General features: G+C 52.0%; 1 protein-coding gene and 1 long non-coding RNA gene across 10 annotated transcripts in view; one reads left to right on the forward strand and one right to left on the reverse strand.

Annotated features, from left to right (window-relative positions):
* Positions 1–20,585, reverse strand: part of Setd1a (SET domain containing 1A, histone lysine methyltransferase) — a 23,255-nt gene extending 2,670 nt beyond the window's left edge. For 2 of the 9 annotated variants that reach the window (XM_087208771.1, XM_021237480.2), the window contains exons 1-16: positions 20,413–20,585; positions 19,328–19,492; positions 19,019–19,114; positions 16,456–16,726; positions 13,673–13,794; positions 13,214–13,443; positions 12,110–12,950; positions 11,207–11,956; positions 10,592–10,768; positions 10,376–10,463; positions 9,300–9,457; positions 9,059–9,146; positions 6,945–7,262; positions 824–1,915; positions 318–490; positions 129–239 (exon numbers count right to left, since the gene is read on the reverse strand). In XM_087208771.1, coding sequence (XP_087064897.1) covers positions 129–239; positions 318–490; positions 824–1,915; positions 6,945–7,262; positions 9,059–9,146; positions 9,300–9,457; positions 10,376–10,463; positions 10,592–10,768; positions 11,207–11,956; positions 12,110–12,950; positions 13,214–13,443; positions 13,673–13,794; positions 16,456–16,726; positions 19,019–19,114; positions 19,328–19,477 — 4,665 coding nt within the window. In that variant the 5' untranslated portion in view covers positions 19,478–19,492; positions 20,413–20,585. Of the gene's footprint in view, positions 1–128; positions 491–823; positions 1,916–6,944; positions 7,263–9,058; positions 9,147–9,299; positions 9,458–10,375; positions 10,464–10,591; positions 10,769–11,206; positions 11,957–12,109; positions 12,951–13,213; positions 13,444–13,672; positions 13,795–16,455; positions 16,727–17,777; positions 17,816–19,018; positions 19,115–19,327; positions 19,493–19,819; positions 20,020–20,071; positions 20,191–20,412 lie in introns of those variants that run through there. The other 7 variants (XM_087208769.1, XM_087208770.1, XM_087208767.1 and 4 more) reach the window with 7 other exon arrangements.
* Positions 20,586–21,009: 424 nt separating this feature from the next.
* LOC101706163 (uncharacterized) lies at positions 21,010–22,040 on the forward strand. The gene is made up of 2 exons (XR_205727.3): positions 21,010–21,166; positions 21,350–22,040. It is a non-coding gene; the product is annotated as an uncharacterized LOC101706163 (long non-coding RNA).
* Positions 22,041–22,799: the final 759 nt, after the last annotated feature.

Below are 22,799 nucleotides of genomic sequence, written 5' to 3' on the forward strand. Positions count from 1 at the left end.
ACTCGCGCATGGCCTTTCCTGCAGACCTCCCCGGATGGAGGGTGTCTGTGCCTCCCGCCTCCCAATGCCAGGGCACAGGATGTCGGCCTGTCCACGGAGCCTGCTCCCCTCCAGGTCCCACGTCTCACCTTGAGCTGGTTCAGCTTCAGCAGGTCACTGTCCACGATGGCTGAGGTGCCAATGGCACTCAGCAGCCGCCGCTGCTCAGACCGGCGCTCAGAAAGCACACGATTCGTCCCCTGTGAGGAGGACAGGGGAGGTGACTGGCGCGGTGGGAAGGAGGCAGCAGTGGGCAGAGGAGCAGGGCAGGGCCCCACCTGAGTGTCCACTCCTTCCAGCTGCCGGGCTGAGACAGGGCACACATCCAGGTACTTGTCCTTCTCCTTCTTGCTGATGGGGTAATAACCTTCACTGCGCGCGGAGCCTGTCTGGTGCTCTCGGGGCCCATCCTGGGGCCGCCGCTTGCGCTTTGGAGTGCTCAGGTTGGTGAGTGCGGGGCGTTAAGGAAGAGAATGGGTCCCCGGCCCAATCCCTGGGGCCCACTCCTCTCTGTTCACCCCAACCCCGGCTATGAGCTGGTGGGCACTCAGAGTGAGGGGACAGGAGATGACGGAGCTCAGGCTGACTCAGAAACTTGGGAGGCAGAAAAGAGGCACTGAGGCAGAGGGAAAAGACGGTGGGTAGCCAGGAGGGAAACTCGCAAGCGCAACAGGGTGTAGCAAGCTGAAGACGGGGGCTGAGGGATGGGGAGGCCGTGCAGCGGGGACACTGCCCACCCGTCTTCCCATCCTGCACAGGCAGGCCGCACCGGGACTCAGGATATTTGTATGGTGGACCCAGTGGGTGTCATTAAGCCAGTCGGCCCCACTGGTCTGCTGCAGCAGCCGCTCGTACGTGAGCCGCAGGTAGCTCATGTCTTCCAAGTCCAGGCCCGAGTTCCAAATGTCATATAGGATGGTCATCTGCTCAAACTCGCTTCGGGGCTCGAAGGAGGGTGGCGGCGGTGGCGGTGGGAGCACTGGCCGCCAGCGCCGGGCATGGGAGCGAAGGCTGCGCCTCTGGCCACCCCCAGCCCCAGCCCCAGCCCCGGCCCCAGCCCTGGCCCCATCGCTGCTGCTGCTGCTGCTGCTGCTCTCCGAGGACTCGGACTCCTCCTCTTCCTCCTCCTCTTCCTCCCCCTCCTCCTGCTGCACCTGCACTTGCTGCTGTGGCTTTGGCTCCTCTGCTTCAGCCACCACCACCTCAGGGGCCTCCAGGACCTCATCTGCCGGGGAGCTGAAGAGGGCGGCAGGGGCTGGGACGGGCTCCGGGGGCCTCGGGGCCGGGGTGGAGGGTGTGGGCTTGACAGCCAGGGCGTAGTTGTGCTCCAGGAAGATGTGGCTGAGCGGGGGCCCCAGGCGATCAGCTTCATCCGAGGTCTCCGTGGCCTCCGAGTCGTCACCAGGGGGCAGGGCGGCCAGTGAGCGCTGGGCTAGGGCCAGGGCTGGGGCCAGGGCCAGGTCAGCCAGCACAGCCAGGTCCACGTCTGTGCCGGGCTCCACCTCTTCCTCCTCAGCGGGGCGGCCTCGGCCCCCAGCGCGGCTGCGGCCTCCTCGGGACACCTCCTCGGGCCAGCTCCTCACCAGAGACGCGTGGTCCAGGGGCAGGTTTCGAATGGTCCTCTCGGCACCCCGGGGGCCTTTCCGAGACACCGCGCCGGGGGGCTTGGCCTGTGGGAGGGCGGCCAGGGGCGGCTCTGGGGCCCGCACCTCCTCCATGGCAGAGAAGGACACGGTCTTCCGACGCTTCTTGGGTGGAGGCAGAAGGGGGATAGGAGAAGAGGGGCGTTCATCCAGGCAGGGTGGAGGGGCGGGGGGCCCGGCGAGTGGCTCTGGGGGCAGCTGGGGCACACTGCGGGTGGGTTCCTCGGTGGGGCCTGGGGAGGGAAGCACACGGGGAGAGGCCTCAGCTCCCAGGCAGCCTCGGCCTCAGGCTGTGTGCAGTGTGCCGGAAAACTCAGGCCACCCACCCCGTGGCAGACTTCCGCCAGGCACTGGGCTCCCTTCACGGTGTGGATTTCTGCACCTGCACACGTACCGAGCCCTAGCAGGTTAGGGCAGCGGAAGCTCTGGCCGGGGAGCTACTCCACATGCTCAGGGGCTCTTGGTCCAGTGGGGAGGCAGCACAAACCAAGTGCAGACACACTGGAAGAGGGCATGCTGGGCTGAGGCTTCTCTTAGTCCTGCCAGTGGCAGACACGCAGCCAAAGACTAGGCCCTGACCAAGATGGGGTTTCTGGTACTGGGGATCGAACTCAAGTCCTTCCACTTGCCAGGCAGGAAGTGAAACCACTGAGCGAAATCCCTGGCCCTGCTCCTTACTTTCAATACACTTGTCCCATCATTCCTGCCACTTTCTTTTTTTTAAAAAAAATACATTTATTGGCACATTTTAGGTATACAATTACGTTTATCATTGGGTGCTTGTACCTCAACATGATGTATCTTAGTTATTTTTCCATTACCTGTGCGCCCTTCACCCCCTCCACCCTTCCCTATTTACACAGACTTTGTTTCCTTTTTTTTTCTTTCTCATAATTTTTCCTTTCCTTTCTTCCCTTTCCCCTTTCCCTCCCGCCACCCCTATCCCTTTGGACCTTTTCCTATTTCAGATTATCAATTATTCATTTTATTTACATCCTTATTTACACTCTCAGTTTCTCACACTAGAGAAACTATTCGGTATTTACACATGTGTGTCCTATTTATTTCTCTTAAGAGGATGGCCTCAATATGCATCCATTTAGCTATAAATGACTCTAGTTCTCGTTCTTTATGGCTGAGTAGTACTCCATTTTATGAAAAAACCACATCTTCTTTATCCAGTTTCCAGCTGATGGGCACTTGGGCTGCTTCTAAGCTTTAGCTATTACAAACCATGCCGCTATGAACATGGGTGCACATATATCACTGTGGTATGATTCTAATTCTTTGGGGAAGATTCCCAGTAGGTGAATAGCTGGGTCAAATGGGACCTCTAGCCCTGGTTCTTTGAGGAATCTCCATACTGATTTCCACAGTGGTTGCACCAGTCTGCACTCCCACCAACAATGGAGGAGGGTTCCTTTCTCCCCACAACCCCGCCAGCATCATTCCTGCCACTTTCTCAAGTAGCTCTAGAAGTGATCTTTCCTGACAGTCCACCTCACTGTCCTAAAACTGATTTAAAATGTTTACCTCCATGGTCATTTTGACACTGGGGAAGTGCCAGAAGTTGCACAGTGCCAGATCTGGTGATTATGATGGATGAAGACACACATTTTTTTTTGGTACCAGGGATCCAACTCAGGACCTTGTGCTTGCGAGGCTGGCAGCGGCATCACTGAGCTAAATCCCCGCCCCCACCCTCAAAAAAAAGAGAAGTAAGGGGCACACAGCATCGGGCCGGGCCTCAGGGGGCTAGGGTCACCCTGTGTCCAAAGCCCCAAGTGACACCCTGAGGAAAGCCCCTGACCTATAGAGCTGGGCTCTGGATGTCACCTGGGGTCTCAGCTAGTGGCAATCCACACCTGGAAGCTAGCAGAAGCCCATACTCAGTCTGGGCCCTCCAGGTTCTGAGTCTTCTCCCCTTTTCTCTCTGCCAGGCTTGGGCAGCCTGGTCCCCTGTCCTCCAAAAGCCTGGCTGTCGAGGACAGCAAATTCTCCTCTGAGCAAGGGTTTTCCACACACATTTCCCTGAGCTCTTCCACCTGGTAGACGTTTGCCCACCCCTTTCATGTAGGAGATGGGGTGGGGGCTGCCTAGTCATATAACTCCCACCTTTCTGCAAGAGCTGCTCTCCCAGTGCCCTCAGATCTACAGGGCTAGAAGCCAGCTTGTACTGTACAACCAGTAGCTGAGACCACTAAGGTGGGGCCCTGGCCCACCCCTGCCCCATTGGAAACTTCTCGTGCATAGGGACCTAGGAGGGAGGCTGGTGTGGACCCACTGTGCTAGAATGGAGAAGAGGTGGCATCTGCAGCGGGGTGAAAGTGCAGCAGACTGGAAGGGAGGAGAAAAACAGGACCCAAAGGTGCACACAGCTCCTGTCTCCCCACTCACACACACTTGCATCAGGCCCTCCTCTGGCTTCCCAGGACGCCACTTCAGTGGGATCTGTCCCTCTGTCTGTCCATCCACCTGTCCCCTCTTCCCTTCACACCAACATTTCGCCGACTCCGAAAAGCTAAACCCTGCACCAACCCTGCATTTGCTTCCTGCTGTCTCTCCCTAAGCCTGCAGCTTCTCTGTAAAGTAGCAATGGCAAAAACGTCACATGCACTGAACAAGTTTCCAACGTGCTGTGTGTGCCTCAAGCCTGGCACACAGGAAGTACTGCCAAGTGTCATCACGGCTCCCAACTGTTTGCTCGGCAAGGCCAACCTACCTCTCCACAGAGTACTACGTTTGTTACCCCCTCACTCGTGGCTTGGCTTCAATCTGAACCCCTCCAGTGAAATTTGAAGCGCCACATCCAACATTTATCCTGTCTTACACCTCTTGCGACCTGATGATACAGACCACCACTCCTTTTAAATCTGTGCTTCCCTTCGTGTTCAAAACACACTCGCTGGTTCCGCCCCCTTCCCTGATCATGGCTTTTCCTGCCTCCCTGGATTCCTATCCACCTCTTACAAGACTTTCAGGCTCTGGATTTCTCCCTCATGTGCTCGAACACAGGAAGCTCACACCCTTAAGGATCAATATATGATCCAACTGCCAATGTTTCTGCCTGGAGGTCCCAGAGGCACCTCAGACTCAAGCCAACCAAACTAACTTCACCAGCTTTCTTCTTTTGGCGGGGGAGGGAGGGGGAGTACTGGGGATCAAACGCATGACCTTGTGCTTGAGAGACAGGCACGATGCCACTGAGTTGCATCCCTGGCCCAGCTTTCTTCTTAATCCTGGTTTACTTTCCAGAGTTCCCTTTCCTGGTCAGGAGCTTTCCCAAACTCATCCTCTCTCTCCTTCTCTCTCCGTCTCTCCTGCAGCTCCTTAGAACCGCCCTACGTGGTTCCTGCCTGTATCCTACTTGCACCCCATCAAACACTCTTCTCTGCTGGAGACAGGGTCCTGCCATGCAGCTCAGGCTGGCCTCCAACTCTCAATGATCGTCCTGCTGGACCTGAGGCTTGTGCCGCCACAGCCAACCATACACTGTCATCCTGCCTTCTGCCTCACCTCTTCCAAATCTCCCCTCCTGCCAGATGGCCCTTTTCAAACACAGATGTGGCCATACCCACTCCTTCCTGAGAGAGAAAAGCTGCTAAGATGATGTCCTCTGAGCTGCCTTGGCTTCACAGGCTCTGCTGCTACCTGAATAACTGAGTTCCAACCAAGAGAGGCTCAACACATCTTGTGGGCTCTGGACTCAAACAGCGTGCACCAGTACTTGGTCTTCCTGTGGTTCCTGCCCAACTTGGGCCAAGGATTCTCAGTGACATCCAAGTATGGAGGCCTCGTGTGTCTCTGAAGTGCATCTTAAGAGTAGGCAAATTTACTGGGGAATAAGAATGTGGAATAAGAATAGCTCCTTAAGGGCTGGAGATTTAGCTCAGTGGCACCACGCCTGCCTGGCAAGTGCAAGGTTGAATTCAATCCCAGGTACCACAAAAAAAAAAAAAAGCAAAAACTCCCGAAGGGGTGGGGGGTGTACACACCTGTAATCCCAGCACTTGGGAGGCTGAGGCAGGAGGATTGCCTCGAGTTTGAGGCCAGCCTGTACTGAACTTCATCCTGAGACAGGAGGGGTCCCGAATGGGCTGCCCTCTGAAATGTGTCTTGAGAGGTAACTTATTTCTTTCCTTACTGCACAGCCTCTGAACAGGCCCTTCATTAAACTAGCCCCTCTCCAACTTCTCTGCACTGCATCTTTTCAGATCACAAACCTAGTCATGTCGCTTCTCCAGGGCCTTCTAGTGCTCTCGAGACAAAGACCAAATTCATACATAACCTACGCACTTGGCATGGCCTGGCCCTACTCACCCCCCAAGTTCTAGCCACCTCGTGTCGCTAACCCTACCTCTCAACCCACTTTCTTCCCACTTTCTTCCAACCTGCTGGTGATCCTGCCTTGGGGCCTTTGTACCTGATCATCCTTCCTTCCTATCTGCTTTGTCTGGATTTCACCCCAGCTATGCTTCAACGGGATGGTGTTAAGAGGCTTGCAGATGCACCCAAGTTCTGTACCCTGTGCTCTTCCTTCATGAGAGTTACCAGTTTGCAGCCACAGATTTTCCTATGCATTTACTATGAAAGTGTCCTGTCTCTCTACGTAGACTGTACGCTCTATAGGGTGAGAACAGTGTCTGCAGGAAACATCATCATATCCCTTGGACTACTACTAGCTGTGCTAAGTACTCAATATCTACTGGCCAAACAAACATTTTCCACAGTAGGATACACTTCATGCATGTGGTATGTACAATGATATGAAGAAAGCAAAAGTATTTGATCCCCGGTACCAAAAAAAAAACAAGAAAGCAAAAGTAGAACTAAATTCTGAGATGTTAATATTTGCCCATTTAATAGCCTGCACATAAGCCCACTGAAGGAATGGGCTTAAGGAAAATGAGGGGTAATTTATTAAATTGGAAATTTTTCTACCAAACTTACTTGGGAAGAGACGATCCTGTTTTAGGGTAGCAGGAGCCAAACACCGTAGTTTGGCTCCGTAAATCACTATGGCAAAACAATTTGAGTGTTAGGCCATTACGTTCCCAAGGAGGGAAAGGACAAGAGAAAATGACTTTCTTTGTATGTTTTCAAATCACGAATCTGCTAACACTCCTGAGGGCTTTCCACTGCTCTCAATATAAAACCAACAAAGTCACACACACTTGTATAAAATTAATTACAGCAAGTTCCACTGCTCTTCAGACCCAGACTCATACACAAAAACTGATTCACCTGTCCTGCACCACCTACCTGCAGGCCTCGATGGAGACTTCTCCTGCTCAGGAAGAGGTGCCACGGGGGAGCCGGCTGCCCCCTCTGGCTCTGGCTCCTCGACAGGTGCCGGGAGGGGCTCTGGGACATCCCTGGGGGGTGGTGAGGCTGAGGGAATGGCTGCTGCCTGCTCCTCTTCCTCTTCCTCTTCAGAGGAGGACTCCGATGATGAAGAGGATGATGAAGATGATGAGGAAGATGAGGTGCTGCTCTCAGAGTCCGACGTGCTGCCATTTTCACCATCTGAGTCGGCATACAGAGAACATTTGGACGACGAATCGCTTTCCTCATCCTCCCCTGGAAATTCAGAAGGGGCAATCAGACGAAGTAGGAAGACCCTCCCTTGGTCAAGCTGGGGGTTCATTCACTGACTCACTACTCTGGATGTCTGGCTCTATACCAGATGGATGCAAGCTTGCTATGTCAAGGAGCTGGACAAGCAAACACCTGTTCACAAGGTGACAAATACCAGTACAAGGGGCTGGAGATTCCGCAGAAGCAAGCCCTGGATTCTGCCCGGATGAGCAAAGCAAGGAAGGCATCTCTGAGATGGAGATGTTGAAACTGAGAAGGAAAGGGAGTCATCTCACCACGCAAGCATGGGATGTCACGCCTAACAGGCGTCAAGCAGCAATGTTAAAGACCAACAAGCAGTGTGCTCTTACTACTAAAGCTTTTCCCAAAATGGATCTTATTTTTGTTTTGTATGTTTTGAGGCAGGGTCTCGCTACATAGCCCAGCTGGCCTCGACTCAGCAATCCTACTGCCTCAGCCTCCTGAGTGCTGGGATTATAGGTGTGCACAACATCAGCTTTCCCAAGAAGGATCTTAAGGGCCGTCTGGATGATGATCTCTGTGGGAAAGGGCTCTGGGATGAAATAAGCTATGAAAATGTAACGTGCTCTACATGCTTAGGTGATCAGTAATGTATGAGACAGGCCCTAAGGTATCTAAGAGCTCTACGATCTCTGAGGAACATAATTGGGAAAATCAGAGTAGAAAATAATAGGTGGGGAGGGAGCTAAAGAGGCGAGATGGAGCTGAGTGGCGAGCAGGGGCTGGATTATAAAGCCTCCCAGTGTGTCAGGCTGTAGGAAAGGAGGAAGCCGGAGACTGTGTGAAGAAAAGGAGTGCATTCTAGGGAAGATAACTGCACTAGCAGTCTGGAAGGCAGAACAGAATGGAGGGAGAAGAATGGAAATAGAGACAAAAATTAGTCCAAGATCGCTCCAAGAATCTAAGTGACAAAGGCAGGGTACCAGGAGGGCAGAGATGACAAATTCAAGAAGCTACCAGAAGGTAAGACTGACGGGAAGAGGTGGTCAACACGCTGAGGAGGGCCTGCACCCCACTCTCCACAGAAAACCGAGGCTTCTGCTGGGGAGGGACTCTGCACAGAAACAGTCCATCCTTCCCCAGCACCTCAATCTGTTTCTCTCCACCCCAGTCCTCTATTTAACCTTCTTCAAAACAGTTGTACTGCAGTGACAAGATTTGTTCATTTGTTTGTTAAGCCTCCACCTCCCTCCAACAAGCTCTCAAAAGTGGAACCACATCTGTCCTGGCCATAGCAATGTCCTAAGTACCCCAAACAGCACCTGCCACAAAGAAGGGGTTCAATATATACTTCTGAATGAATAAGAAACCAAGCCACCTTCCCAATACCTGACAGACCACGGGGAGCCAAAAGGTGTTGACCTGGACAGAAGAGAGCCCAGGTGCACAGCTGTGAGGAACGTTAGAGTGGGGCACACTGTGGGCCCTGGGCCTCACAGGAAGAGAGCAGTGTTCAGAGGTGGGAAGTGTGAGCCGGCTGCACCAATGGACAGAAGAGAACAGATTTCCTAGCTCTAGGGCCTTGGAAAACGAACAGATTTTGCTCAGGTGTCCTCAGAAAAAGAGCTAAGCTGTGAGTACCAGGCGTAAAGTACCCAAAGGGCCAGTGCCTCAATGACATGGCTAAACAGTTGCCCTGTGGAGGGCCAAGTGGAGAGTAAGTCCTGCAGAAAGGTTCTCAGGGCTCAGGAAAGGACAAGCCAGGTAACTGAATCCCTTCCTCCCCAAGCCAGAGTTCTACTCAACTCTGTGCTCACCATCTGACACTGCTGTCTCCTTCTTAGTGGTATCCACAGCTTCCTCTTGCTCTTCATCTTCCTCATCTTCCTCATCATCATCCTCATCCTTAAGGAAAAGAACAAACGGGGATTAACAGGAAAGCAACAACTATTTCTCCCTGAGGCACAGCTGCCTGGGTTTTAGGTCAGAGAGCAGATGGCTATGAACAAACATCTGGGAAACAGGCTTCCAGCAGGGACTGCACACCCTGGCCCTTACCTTGTCGGAGGAGGACTCCTGGGATGCCTCTTCCCCTTCGCTGTCCAAAGCAAAGGACTTACGGTGCTTGCCCTGGGTCTTTCCTCGATCTTCATCTCGCTTTGGGGGCTTGGTCCCCGGACGTCCTGGCTCTCCAACCTCCTTGTCTCGTTCGGAATCTGGGCCAGTTGAGCAGAGGTTAGGAAAATTCCCACCAACAATAAATCATTGCTCCCCCACCACGTGCAAGGAGCTTCCCATACACTACTGCTGACCTTCCTGACGGCCCTGTTTATAGCTAGGAAGCTGAAGCTCAGTAGAGAAACACAAATAGCTCAGCTACGTAACATTTTATAGTTCTTAGCACATCCACCCTTTTATCTCTCGCCCTTTTCTGAGTTGGGTGGAAGAGGGAAGGGGTCCACCTGTTACGCCTGCCCCAGAAAAAGAGCAGAGGCAGTGGGACTCCAGAGAAGTCAATCGGACTCCACAAGGAAGTTTCCCAGCCATGTGAGCTTTCAGCCAACAGCTCAGGCTTGACAGGCTGCAGGGAAAGCTCCAGAGGAATGGAAGCATTAGATGTCAGACTTGAATAGACGACTTGTTTAACCTCGGAGTTCTGTGATCCTACATACTGAAGTTATTACTTTTGCAGGTGGTTTAAGATACAGAAAAACAGGGCCGGGGATTTAGCTCAGTGGTTCCGCCGCCTGCCTCGCAAGCAGAAGGACCCGAGTTCGATCACCGGTACCAAAAAAAAAAAAAAAAAAAGATACAGAAAAACATAAATCAGCATACTTTAGTAATAATCACAACTACAATGCAGGGAGAACCCTAGAGGATGCTTCTGACACCTCTCAGAAGTGCTTGCTATGTAGTTCAGATTGGCCTTGAACTCATGGTGATCTTCCTGCCTCAGCCTCCCAAGTGCCAGGATTACAGGCGTGCGCCAGCAAGCTTTCTTTTAACCTTCTACCAAGATCTCTACTTGGCTCCTTGACCTAAGACACCCTGATCCTTTTGTCTCAGCTTCCCGCCGTCCTATCAGAATCTACAGAGTCCACTCCCTTTCCCCTTCTGTCTGACCTCCCACTCACCATCTTCATCTTCTTCAGCTGGAGTGGAGGGCCGGGGCCTCTTTTCTTCACTGGCCTCTGAAATTTCTGAGGGTTCTTTCCGTTTTACCTGGGGGACAGGCAACGGATGAGGCCCACTTAGACCTCAAACATTCACAGTTCCCAAACAACCGTAGCCCGAGGACAGCAGGCCCTCTCCCCACTCCGAATCTACTTAACAAGACCAGTTCTGGATACCTTAAATGAAGGCAGCCGCAGGGCCCCTCGCAGCCCTGACCCAAAGGTGAAGGCCTCGATGCCTGTGGTACCCCCACTCTTGGCCCAGTCTACGAGGGACAGCATGCCAGGTTCTTTCAGCTTTGTCTTCTCTTTTTCCTCCTCCTTGGCTTGCTGTTTGGCTGCATTTTGGAATGGCTGCAAGCAGCAGGGGACTGAGATTGCAGGCATTCCCTCCCGCCTGGGACCCACTTCCAGGTCCCAGGACCACAGAAATGCATTCACTTGCTCTCCCACTTGACACTATTTCTGTTATACTTCTACCAGCCGCTTATGGGCATTTTTCTCAAAAATCTGTTTATTTAGCTTATAAACCTTGGGAAACAACTAGGATCTTTCCAATTTACAAGCGGCAGCAATGGGGCCTAAACGACGTTCTTCTGACTCTCAGGCCCAGGCGTACCTGCTGCACTGTGTCCAACTTCCCTCCAAACTGACGTGTCCTGCGAGTCCCCTCAGCCTCACCTCCACTTGCCTTGAGCCTTCCCCTCCTATCTTCAGCTGTGTGGCTGCAGAAGCCGAGGTCTACTGTGTCCAGAAGTCCCAAGAACCCTAATCTCAGGCACTGGCTCTCACCTTGGCCTTCTCCTCCTTGCTTTCCCACCACTGATCAAAGGCCCCAAAGGCCACATTCTCCACCATCTTGCGGTTGAGGTCTCGCTGCATGATGCTCTTCATCTCCTGGACGAGGGTGGCCAGCACACAGCCCACAGTGCCTGCTGATGGCAGGGCCTTGCCTTCTGCCAGCTCAGCTTCCTCCCTGGGAGGCAGCCGGGCCTCTTCTCCTGAGACTGAGGAGGAGGGCAGGGGCTCAGCTGCCATGGGCAAAGGCAGGTGGTAGGCCTCCCGGGAGTATGCCGCCCGGCCTTCTTGCCCTTGTGTATACAAAGCATAGGGCAAACCATAGGCTGCCTCTTGAGGAGGTGGGAAAGGCAGGAACGCTTCCCCAAAAGCCCCACCAGGAGGACCAGCTGAGGCTGCAGTCAATCCCTTGCCCTGCCGCAGCTGGTGGAGCCGCGTTAACATCTGGGTCTGCATCTGGAAGGACATGGGCATCCCTCCCCACTGAGCCCCAAGTCGATCCATAAGCTCCAAGGAGTTCACAAAGTCATAGATGTGGGGGGGTGGGGGGTACTCAGGGGGCGGGGGCCCGTCTGGGCGGGGCGGGAGGAGGTAGGCAGGTTGGTGGGGAGGGTAACCAAGGGGAAGGGAGGCCAGGTAAGGTGGGGGCGGGGGCTGTTGGGGGGGGGCGGGGGCTGGAGGGGGCGAGCCACCCCTGTCATCATCGGAGATCTCCATGTCCTCTCCAGAAGAGCATGGAGAAGCCTGTGGGGGAGAGAGGAGGGTCACAGGAAGCTGCTGCCCGTTCCTGGTCTTCTCCTCAAACCCATTTTCTTCTCTGGTTCACTCCCCTCTCCCCAAGGGTCCAGCCCTGCCTCCCAGAACCCAGGTACCTTCTCCGGCTGAGCCCAACATCACCTGGTTCTGTCCATTGGCCTTGGGAGACTCCCGGGTGGCCCCTGGCTCCCCATTCCCTGTAGGTACCACATCCTCAAAATTAGCTGGGGCTGGAGGAGGCGTGCAAGGCCCATGACCTGACCCAGAAGGCACCTCACTCCCAGGGTCTCGGGCCCCTGGGCCAGCACTGCTGTTCTCTTCCTCCTCCTCCGTGTCAGAGGCCAGGAAAGAAAACTTGGAGCGCTGTTCCTTCAGCAGCATTTCAATGCGGGAATCCAGGCTGCTGTGCTGGGCGAAGGGCACACTCTCATTGGTGGTCTCTGGAACCGGGGAGCCAGAGCGGGCAGGGGAGGCTGGGCGAGGGGAGGTCCGAGCTTCTTCTCTCTCAGGGCTGGGTCCTCCACCACCCCCAGCTCCACCTGGTTCAGGGGGCTCCGGGGGTGGGGCCTCTGAGGCAGGAGGCCGGTAGTCTTGGTCAGCGGGCCGGCTGGGCTCAGGGGGCAAGTACGAGGTGTAGGAGGGTGGGAAGCGTTCAGCAGTACTTTCAGAAAAAGGGGCACCAGAGGGCTCCTCTCGAGCTGCCCGGCGTGGAGGATAGGAAGTATGACGCTGGTAGCGATTCCAGCTTTCATAATATGCTGGGTAGTTTGAATCCGAACCACGAAACTGAGAGGACGAGGAAGAGGACGATGACGAAGAGGATGAGGAGGAGGAAGAGGAGGACACGGCAGTGGCTGCAGTGGTGGCAGAGATGGCTGTGGAGGCAGTCGTGGGGGCTGCGGACGCTGAGAAATGGCGGCGGGAAAAGGAATCTTGGTAGCTGTTTTCTGACCGCCGGGGCTTGAAGGAGGCTGAAGTGCTGCTGGAAAAGAAGCGTGAGAGTTAACTGGGCTCATCTCTACACGACCAAGCCTGACCACCCCAGTTCTCATACCCAAAGCCTCTCTATACTGCCCTCAGAAGAGCTACGCATCATTTCTACAGTGTCCCTGCAGACAGCAACTCGTTGGCTCAGTCTACAGAGAGCAGGCCAGATGGCTTCCAGTCCCCTCGGAGAGCTCTGGGCTTCTTCCTGATGGCAGCTCCCAGGGCCTGATGCCCAGGCCTCTGTGGTGTGCTCTGTACCTGCTGGAGTAGGCGGAGTCCTGAGAGTAAGGGGTGCTGCCCCGAGGTGTGTAGGGGGTTCCTTGGGAGGACTGAGGGGTGAACTGGCCAAAGGAAGTGGGGGTATCTTGTCGGCTGCTGGAAAAACTTGCATCCTGGGAGCAGGGGGTACCATTGCCAGGGGTGCCCACCACAGCAGTGCCTGATGGGTAGGCAGCTGTGTCAGAGCATGAGCGGCGGCGGGATTCAGTCTGGAGAGAGAGTAGGGCAAGGAGAGAAGAAAAAGATCAGGCACCATTCAAAAGCTTGCCGTGCTCCAGAAGAACCCTAGATCCCTGTACCCTGAAAGTTTCTATGCATCTTTTCTTGGCTCTTCCTAAGCTTCACAATAAAGGCTAGAACCTCCCAAAGGTGGCTCCTGCTCCTGGCAATCAGGCAGTGTCCACATGGCTAGGGCTGTGGTAGCCACAAGCTTCTCACCGTCTCAGTGGCTGCACCAGAACCCTGGAACTTCTCACTCAGCGCCTTGCCCCCCGTGGGCACAGTCTGAGGGGTGTAGGAACCATTGACAATCAACTCATAGTACTTCATTCGCTGTTGTCCTATGTGAGAGGAACAAGAACAGTCAGTCAGAAGGAAAAACAATGCCTAGCCAGGCACAGTGACACATCCCTGAAATCCTAGCTTCTCAGAAAGCCAAGGAAGGGGGATCATAAGTACACGGCCTGCCTGAGCAATTTAGTGAGATCCTGCCTCAAAATAAAAAATAAAAATACAAAAGAGATGTATTTCAGTGGTAAAACATCCCAGTGTATTGAAAAAGAACAACAAAACTCCTTTCTGATTTGGGAAGCCTGTTTCTTAGGCCTCATGTTTCCTACAATTTCTTAAAATCTGGGGTTTGGGGATTTTAGTTCTCCTACCTTATCTCTATCTTTGAGAACATCTATCTCATCTCTACCAATTAACTACTACAAGCTACATATTCTCTGGCACTTCCTAGTTTGTAAATGTACATCTACCCATATTATTACAATGGATGATCCACAGGAGAGAAAATTGTCCCTTTAAAACAATTAAAGAAAATTTACCTGCACAAAGTCACAAAATTGGTCAGTGGAAGAACTGGAATTCAAATCTAGCTTCTCTGAGGCTAAATCCCTCCATACTCCTTATCCTATAGACTGTAACATGGGCTGGGGATTTAACTCAGTGGTTCTGCTGCCTGCCTTGAAAGCGCAAGGTCCCAAGTTCGATCCCCAGTACCAAAAAAACCCCACAAAAAACCAAAAAAAACCTGTAACATGGCAACCTGAAAACTAAATCCAGCCTATAATTGAATTTCATTCGCCTTGCATGATAGCTTAAAAAAATCCTGGGAGGACCCAGGCATAGTGGTTGCACCGGTAATCCCAACACTTTGGGAGACTGAGGCAGGAAGACTGATGAAAGTTTGAGCCCAGCCTGGACAACTTAAACAACCTTGTCTCAAGACAGAAAATTTAAAAAATGGTTGGGGATGTATCTCAGTGTGAAAGCCCTGGGTTCAATTACCAGTACTGCAAGGGAAAAAAAAAAATCTTAAAAGGAGCCAGGTATGATGCAAGGCTGTTAATTCCAGTACTTGGGAGGCAGAGGTAAGAGGGCTGTTAAGTTCAAGGCCACCCTGGACTATGTAGTAAGAACATCTCAAAAAATAAAAGACAAAAAAAAATGGAAGAAATATAATACTTAAAATTCATAAGGTTATATACAAAAATCTAGTCTTCTGGCTTGTAAAAATCAAATCTGGGGGCTGGGGATTTAGCTCAGTGGCACTGCACCTGCCTTGTAAGCACAAGGTCCTGAGTTTAATCCCAGGTACCAAAAAAAACAAATTTGGGCTGAGCATGGCAGTGCATGCCTATAGTTCCAGCACACAGGAGGCTGAGGCAGGAGGACCATCTCAAGTTTGAGGCCAGCCTGGACCACACAGCAAGGCCCTGTTGCCACTCCTCTTTTCCTTGCAAACTGACTGACGCCAACTCACAGCTGCCTCCTTAGCGCTGTAACTTACAGCCTGCCATGACCCCACTCTTCCCTACTGCTCCTTAATAAGGCAATCTGGACTGTTTTGTCTTCACAGGTCTTCTTCTTAGAATTTTTTTGGTAGTCGTAGGAATTGAACTAAAGGCTTTGAACATGGTAAGTATGTGCTCTACCACTAAGCTCTACCTCCAGCCCTATGTTTTTCATTTTTTTAAATTTTTGAGGCTGGGCATGATGGCACACGCCTGTAATTCCAACACTCAGGAGGCTGAGGCAGGAGGATCACCTCAAGTTTGAGGCCAGCCTGGGCTCCATTAAAACCTGCCTCACAAGCGCAAGGACCAGAGTTCCATCCCCGGTACCAAAAAAAAAAAAAAAAAAAAAGGGCTCGGGATTTAGCTCAGTGGTTCCGCCGCCTGCGTCACCAAGTGCAAGGTCCCAAGTTTGATCCCCAGTACCAAAAAATTTTTTAAAAAAACAAGAAAATAAATGCATTTATTTTTTATTTGATTTTTAGTGGTACTGACACTTGAATTCAGGGCCTTCCCACTGAGCTAATCGTCATACTTTTTTTGTATTTTCTATTTTGAGACAAGGTCTCACTAAGTCACTAAGTTCCCCAGGCTGAACTGAAACTTGTGATCCCCCTGCCTTGGCAGTGCTGGGATCACAGCCCTGTGCCACCACACTTGGCTCTTTATTTTTGGTGCTGGGGATCAAATCCAAGGCCTCACATAAACCAGGCAAAAACTCTACCACGGAGCTATTCCCTCAATCCTCAAAAGCTTCATATTGGGCCGGGGATTTAGCTCAGTGGTTTTGCCGCCTGCTGCGCAAGCTCAAGGACCCAAGTTCGATCCCTGGTACCAAAAAAAACCACTTCATATATAAAATTTTAAAATAAAAAACTGGAAAATCTAGCATTTTTTAAAATTTGGTATTAAAATCTGTCTTGATTTACTACAATAACTTTATTCACTCTATTCTTCATATAATTTCTTATGGATATAGTCATGGGTTTGACTATAGGATACTGCCCTGACAATGCTGGCAATGATACAAAAAACATCATATATGTACCATAATTCTCAAGAAAACTTGAGTTCAGAAACACATCTAACCCCAACTTTACATAAGTAATTGTGACCTTGATTACGTGCCTGGCCTCAATGAATATTAGCATGTACGCTTTCAACTGAAGACCAACCTTGAGCAGCAGGCAAGGGAGCCCTCACCTTTGATGTCAAGCTGGGCATGGATGATGTTGCCCATGACGGAGGTAAGGTGGAGGTTTTTGACTGTTTCCTTGGCACCCCGAGTGCTGGTGAAGAGCACACGGGCCAGGCCCAGGTGCTTGCGAGTACGGGGGTGAAGAAGGATCTCTACCTCTTCCACCTCGCCATACTTTCGGCACATGTCCTTCAGGAAGGTTTCCCGCACGTTGTCGTTCAGCCTTGCAAAAGTCACTTCCTTCAGTGGGATCTGCCCAATGTAGAACTCATCCAGCTGTGGAGAAGACAGGAGTTGGTCTGGAGATTCTATGCCAGGGGTGGCAAACCTATGGCTTGTTGTTACTTGCTTTTTTTTTAATACAAAAGATGTTAATGTATGAGTTGTTTTTTCTGAACTAAAACCTCATTTAGATTTAGTTGGGCTTAAGTGGGTTTTGGATTGAAGTTTGGCCACTTGTCTCTAAAAGGTTCACCATCACTGCTCTATACCAAACACTGTTCCTTTGCCCTTTGAGAAAATATAGCAAGATCTATGAGGTCAAGAGAGAGGGGTCTGGGAGACTGAAGGGTAAGGGAAAGCCGCCACGGCTGGGGCTACATCGGTCCTGACCCTTCTCTCCCTGAATTCCTCTTACCACAGACTAGCAAGAACCAAGAAGAGAAATGCACAACTCAGGAATAAACACACAAATAAGGAACCAGTTGTAAGGAGATAATCTACTAGCCCCAAGAGTTACTAACATGAGATAGGCACTAGAAATACAAAGATGGAAAAAGACATTCACACTCGGGAAAATAGACAAAACAGACATAATCAGTGTGCCACAGTGTCAAGAAAACTCTAGACAGTGTGTTTGGGAGCCCAGAGAAGGAAATTTTTGTGCAGAGTAGAATCAGGAAAGGATTCATAAAGATGATATCATTCTTACTGTGCTTTTTGGCTATACAGGAATTCACCAAAATAACAAGGACTTTCAGGACATAAAAACTATAGAACAGGCTGGGTGTGGTGGCTCACGCCTGTAATCCCAGCACTCTGGAGGCTGAGACAGGGGGATGGATCACTTCAAGTTTGAGGCCAGAGTTCAAGGACAGCTTGAACTACATAGTGAGAGCCTGTCTCAAAACACAAACAAGAAAAAAAAAGAAGAAAAAGAAACTACAGAACTTGGCATTTTCAAAAACTGCAAGCTGTGTGGTGTGGGTGAAACACAGGAATAGTGTGAAGGCAGAGAATAAGGGTTGGCCAGATCAATAACCATATATGCCGATACCCTGAAAACAGACTTGGCAAAAAAATAACAGTAAAGGGGCCGGGGATTTACCTCAGTGGTGCCGCTGCCTGCCTCGCAAGCGCAAGGTCCTGAGTTCGATCCCCGGTACCAAAAAAAAAAAAAAGAACAGTAAAATCAAAGAAATAAGTAACAGCAGAATTGAGTATGAAAATAGCGTGGAAGCAAGAAAACCATGTAAAATTAATACAAGAATCTGTATTAACGAAATTGCAATGAGAACAGAAGGATTAACATAAAAATAAAACAAAGAAATATTGGGTGCCTCCCTGTGTAATTCAGTAGATACTGTCATTTATTAGTAAAGAGAATATGAAAGGGAGAGCAGGATTGATGGAATAAATTGATGGATTAAATTTAGAGAGTGTCAGATGTCTATGGGGCATCCAAATAGAACTGTCCCTCTACCAGGCATACAGGGTCTGGAGTTTGAGACTGATGTAGTCTGGAAACAGATATTCAGAAGTCATCAAGGGGGCCAGGGATTTAGTTCAGTGGTCCACCACCTGCCTTGCAAACACAAGGACCCGAGTTCGATCCCCAGTACCAAAAAAGAAAAAAAAAGAAGTCATCAAGGGCCAGGGATTTAGCCTATCGGCACAGCGCCTGCCTGGCAAGCATGAGGTCCTGAGTTCCATCCCCAGTACCAAAAAATGAAATAAATAGAAGTCATCAACACCAAGGCAATAGTCAAAACCATAGGTATGAAAGAGAATGTGCACGGAAAATGTACAAAATAAAATCAGACCCCAAAAACTACTTAGGGCAGAATTAATGAGGAAAAACAAAGAATGAGTGAAGAAAACTAAGAACCCGTAGTTTTTTAAGTTTAGTCCAAGGCCTGATGACTATCCCACCTACATGGGGAAATGGGAATGCTCTTAGGAACCAAGATGGAGGATCATGTGGCCAAATGAGAAGTGAAGAAAGAAGACTCCAGGGAAGCGGTGGCCTTGTCACTCACCTTTATTACTAAGAAATTAAACTATCTTACTGTTGTGCTGTATACTATCCAGGAACACACAGCGAGACATACAGCAGTTAAACCTGTCCTTAACTCATCCTTGAAGAATCAACACCCTTACCAGGGACATACTTGGGGCACCTTTGCTGTACAAGTGCACCTTCCATCCAGAACACTTCTGTCTCATAGACTCGGGTTGTGAGATCTGGCTTTCAGTCTTTCAGTGGACTGCCCCTTTTACTGGACTATCTGAAGAGCAGAGTGACAGTACCCTCGATACTCTCCAAGGATCATACCAGCAGACACCTACCTTAAACTTAGGGACTGGAAGGGAAAAGTCTCTGTTTTTGGACCTGACATGGCAACGGGGGTCTTGGAGGTCTTCCACCGGTATGTACTTTGAGTCCTAGTAAGGAAAGCAGGAACAGAAAGATTGTTTAGGATGGAACCAGGTTGCTAAGCTCTAAGAAGCCCATTTGGAGATCTGCAAGAGAGCTGGGTTCACTCATTTTTGACAAGGCAAGCTATGGGTACGGGAGTTCTTGGTGCTGAATAGGGTAACAGAGGAAAGGAGGACCTGGCATTCCCCAGAAGGCTCGGAAGGATGTGTGGCACTCACGTTGACACTGAAGTGGACTCCGTCATAACGGTACACCTTCTGAGAAGGCCTGCGCAAGGCAGGGTCCAAGGCAGGATCCACGATGAGCTTGTAGTTCCGCCACTGGAAGCTTGGGGCTTTCTGCCCATCTCCCCCACCTTCCTGATCCATCTTCGCTCATTTACACTGTTAGGAAAGAGGAATACGCAAAAGGGGTCCAGAGCTTAGGCCTGACTCCCTTGCTGTCCCCTCATTGGCTAGCCCAGACTCCAGGCTCTCCCATCACTCGTTTCCACACCTCACCAGGACCCGGGGCTCCCTCAGATTTTGCCCCAGTGCCCTGTTTCGCATAACACCCCATTCTCTCCCCACTTCCCAACTCCACCCCGCGGCTCCCAGGCCCATCTCGCGCCCGCTTCCCTTCCCGTTCTCCCCAGCGCGCGCCCCACTCTGCCTCCAAGCAGGACCCCTCCCCCGCCCCCTGGCAGGCCCCGCCCCCTCCCGCCTCCTCACCGGCCAGCGGCCCGGGCCAAGCCCGGCTCCCGCTCCCACACCGCCGCTCCCGTCCCCGCGCCCCGACCCTCCTGCTGAGAGGTGGCACCTCTTCGGGGCGTTGGAAACACCGCGAGACCGAGCCCGAGACCCGGCTTCAGCCCCGGATTCGGGCGGGGGGTGGAGGGAAAGCGCGCCGCTACCCTCTCCCGCCCCGGCGCGTTCTGCACCCCCCTCCTCGTCTCCGCGCACGCGCGCCGCGGGCCTACTCACCCGCCCGTGGCTCCCCCTCCCCCCACCCCGCGCGGCACCTCAGTGGCGCGAGGCGGCGGCGGCGGCGGCGGCAGCGCGACACCCGGCCCCGCAGCGGTGGCGGCGGCGGCGCCCCCCCCACCACCTCCCCGGCGCGCGCACCAAACACCACCGCCACCTGCGCGAGGTCTAGCGGGCACAGCGTCTGCATTCGCACTTTCGCCACGGGCACTGCCCGGAGATCTCCGAAGCCGAGGTTAGCGGCTTTGCCTCGGCCAGTGCCTTGGAAGGCTCTGAAATTGCGGCCAAGGGAACCTGGAGATTGGCCGCATTCCCTGGAGAGTAGGCTTCGCCAGTGGTACCTAGCTAATCCCGTCTGGGGTTCTTGACGAATCGACGGCGGCGAAAGCTGCGACTAGGCCATGAGGGAAAGGGGGCGGGGCGGAGGGAAGGAGGCTAGCTAGGGCTCAGGAGGCGTGAGTGGCGCGTTGAATAGACGCAGATTCGTTACGCGGGCGGGGCGACTCAGTTAATAGGATGCAGGCTCCTTTGCCTGTCTTCCTTGCCCCTTCCTTGCGCGGCCAAAGGTCTAAGAGGCTGCAGATTCGCCACTGTTCCTGTCTTCAGCCGGTTCCTTCCTTCACCTGCCTTGGTGGAATCAAGAAAATAAGTCCCGGTCAACCAAGCCCTGCCGAAGGTGGCAGATTCGGCCACTTTTCTGGATCTCCTTACTAGAACAACTCAGGGGACAGCCTACTTCCGCTCCAGAGGGAAATGACTACAACCCAAAAGTCCTCTTAGAATCTAAATGAGAATTTTCAAGCAAGAAGTATTCGTATAATCCCGAGGACCCGGCCTAGCGAATCTGCGGATCTCGCTGGAGGCGGGCCCAATGCGCCGCGCGCGAAGGGGCGTGGCCAGAGTGCGGAGCCCGGCGGTGCGAGGCGCTTCCTGTGGGACTCGCGAACCCGGGCGGCGGGACGGGCGCTCACCGGGAGGAGAGCTTCCGCCGGCGCAGCACCGGTGATTCAGGCCGTTGTTGAGCCTCTCACGTAACGGACGGAGCGTTTCCTTCCCGTTATTTCGCTTGGCCTTTAAAAAATATCCATTTGACAGGTATGGGGAGATGTGCGGTGCTCCGCCTGCCACTGGTGGTTCAACCCGAGGTGGTCGCGGGGTTCTCTGATAAGTTTAAGTGGGACCTAAAGACCCTTACGTGAGACCTGTACAAAAGGAGGGTCCTCCGGGAATCCCCGCGTCGTCGCTACAGCTCTGGCTTTCTTCTCTGGCGCTCACTAGAACCACAGGATCTTGCCGCTAGGGCTGAAGTCGCCCTCCAGCGGAATCCGGTGTGACCACAGGCACCCTGGCCTCTGGGAAAGTGGATGATGCCCCGAGCTCCTGACGTCTCTACAACTGTCCCTCGCAGTATAACCTTATACAAGCCATTGACCGACCGCTCTTTTCAAATAAAAAATTCTGGCCCGGGGATTTAGCTCAGTGGTTTCTAGCCTGCTGCGCAAGCTGAAGGACCCGAGTTCGATCCCCGGAACCAAAAAAACCCAAACAAATTAAAAATTCTTCCTCCATGGATGGTAATTGCAGGGACGCAGGACTTATGGAAGACACCAGAACAGTGCAACAAAAGGCCCTTGGAGCCGGGTTTACGCAAATTCACCGTTTTAATGAATAAAGGGACGAAGGGGATTTGTCCAAAGTTTCCCACCACAAGAACAGATGGCAGGATTAGGACTCTTGAAAATTATGAAAATGAGGCCGAAAAAATACATGTACATGGAGCCATAGGATGAAACCAAGTTCCCTTTTCCCCCCCAGATGAAAGGTACTGTTTCCTTTTTCCAATCAGAAAGTTTCCCATGTGATGGTAAAGTCTCACTGACTAGCTAGTGGTTTGGGGCAAGCTCATCAGCTTTCCTGAGCCTCGGCTTCCTTATCTCTGAAATAAAAGTGATAAATACTTGTCACTTGAGATGGTTGTGAGGGTTAAATGAGATAACCATGAAAAGCCCCTAGGACACAGTCTCAAGAAAGAAATTTAGGGCCAGGGATTTAGCTCAGTGGTTTCAACGCCTGCTGTGCAAACGCAAGGACCCAAGTTTGATCCCCGGTACCAAAAAAAAAAAAATTTATACTCAGGCATACTGGTGCACACCTGTGATGCCAGCACTTGGGAGGCTGAAGCAAGAGAATCCCTGCAAGTTTGAGGCCAGCCTGAACTACATAGCAAGACCCTGTCTCAAAAAATAAACTTATAGGAAATCCTTAATGGAAGAAAATAGAGATCTTGAGCTCAACAAGGTACACACCTGTAATCCCAACAGTTGGGAGGCTGAGGCAAGAGGATCAGAGGACAGCCTTGGTAATTTAGTGAGATGCTGTCTCAAAAAATTCAAAGGCCTATAGCCTTGAAATAACTTGTCTCCCTATTCAGAAGCTATTGCCCCCTTGTCAGCACCTAATGGGGTCATACTTGGAACCCACTCCCCATCAGGTACACTTGCCTCCACCTGACTCTTAAGAATAAAACTGTCCAGGGCCGGGGATTTAGCTCAGTGGTTTCGCCGCCTGCCGCGCAAGCGCAAGGACCTGATTTCGATCCCCAGTACCACACACCCACACACAAGAATAAAACTTTCCAGATGTGATAAACCCTGCAATCCTACTACACTGGCAGGCGGAGGCAGGAAGATCTCAACTTCAAGCCCAGCCCGGGCAACTTAGTACTGGA

This window comes from Heterocephalus glaber, unplaced genomic scaffold (assembly GCF_053883595.1).
Source record: "Heterocephalus glaber isolate CG9 unplaced genomic scaffold, H.glaber_assembly_v1.0 deba00000943, whole genome shotgun sequence".
Lineage (NCBI taxonomy): Eukaryota > Metazoa > Chordata > Mammalia > Rodentia > Bathyergidae > Heterocephalus > Heterocephalus glaber.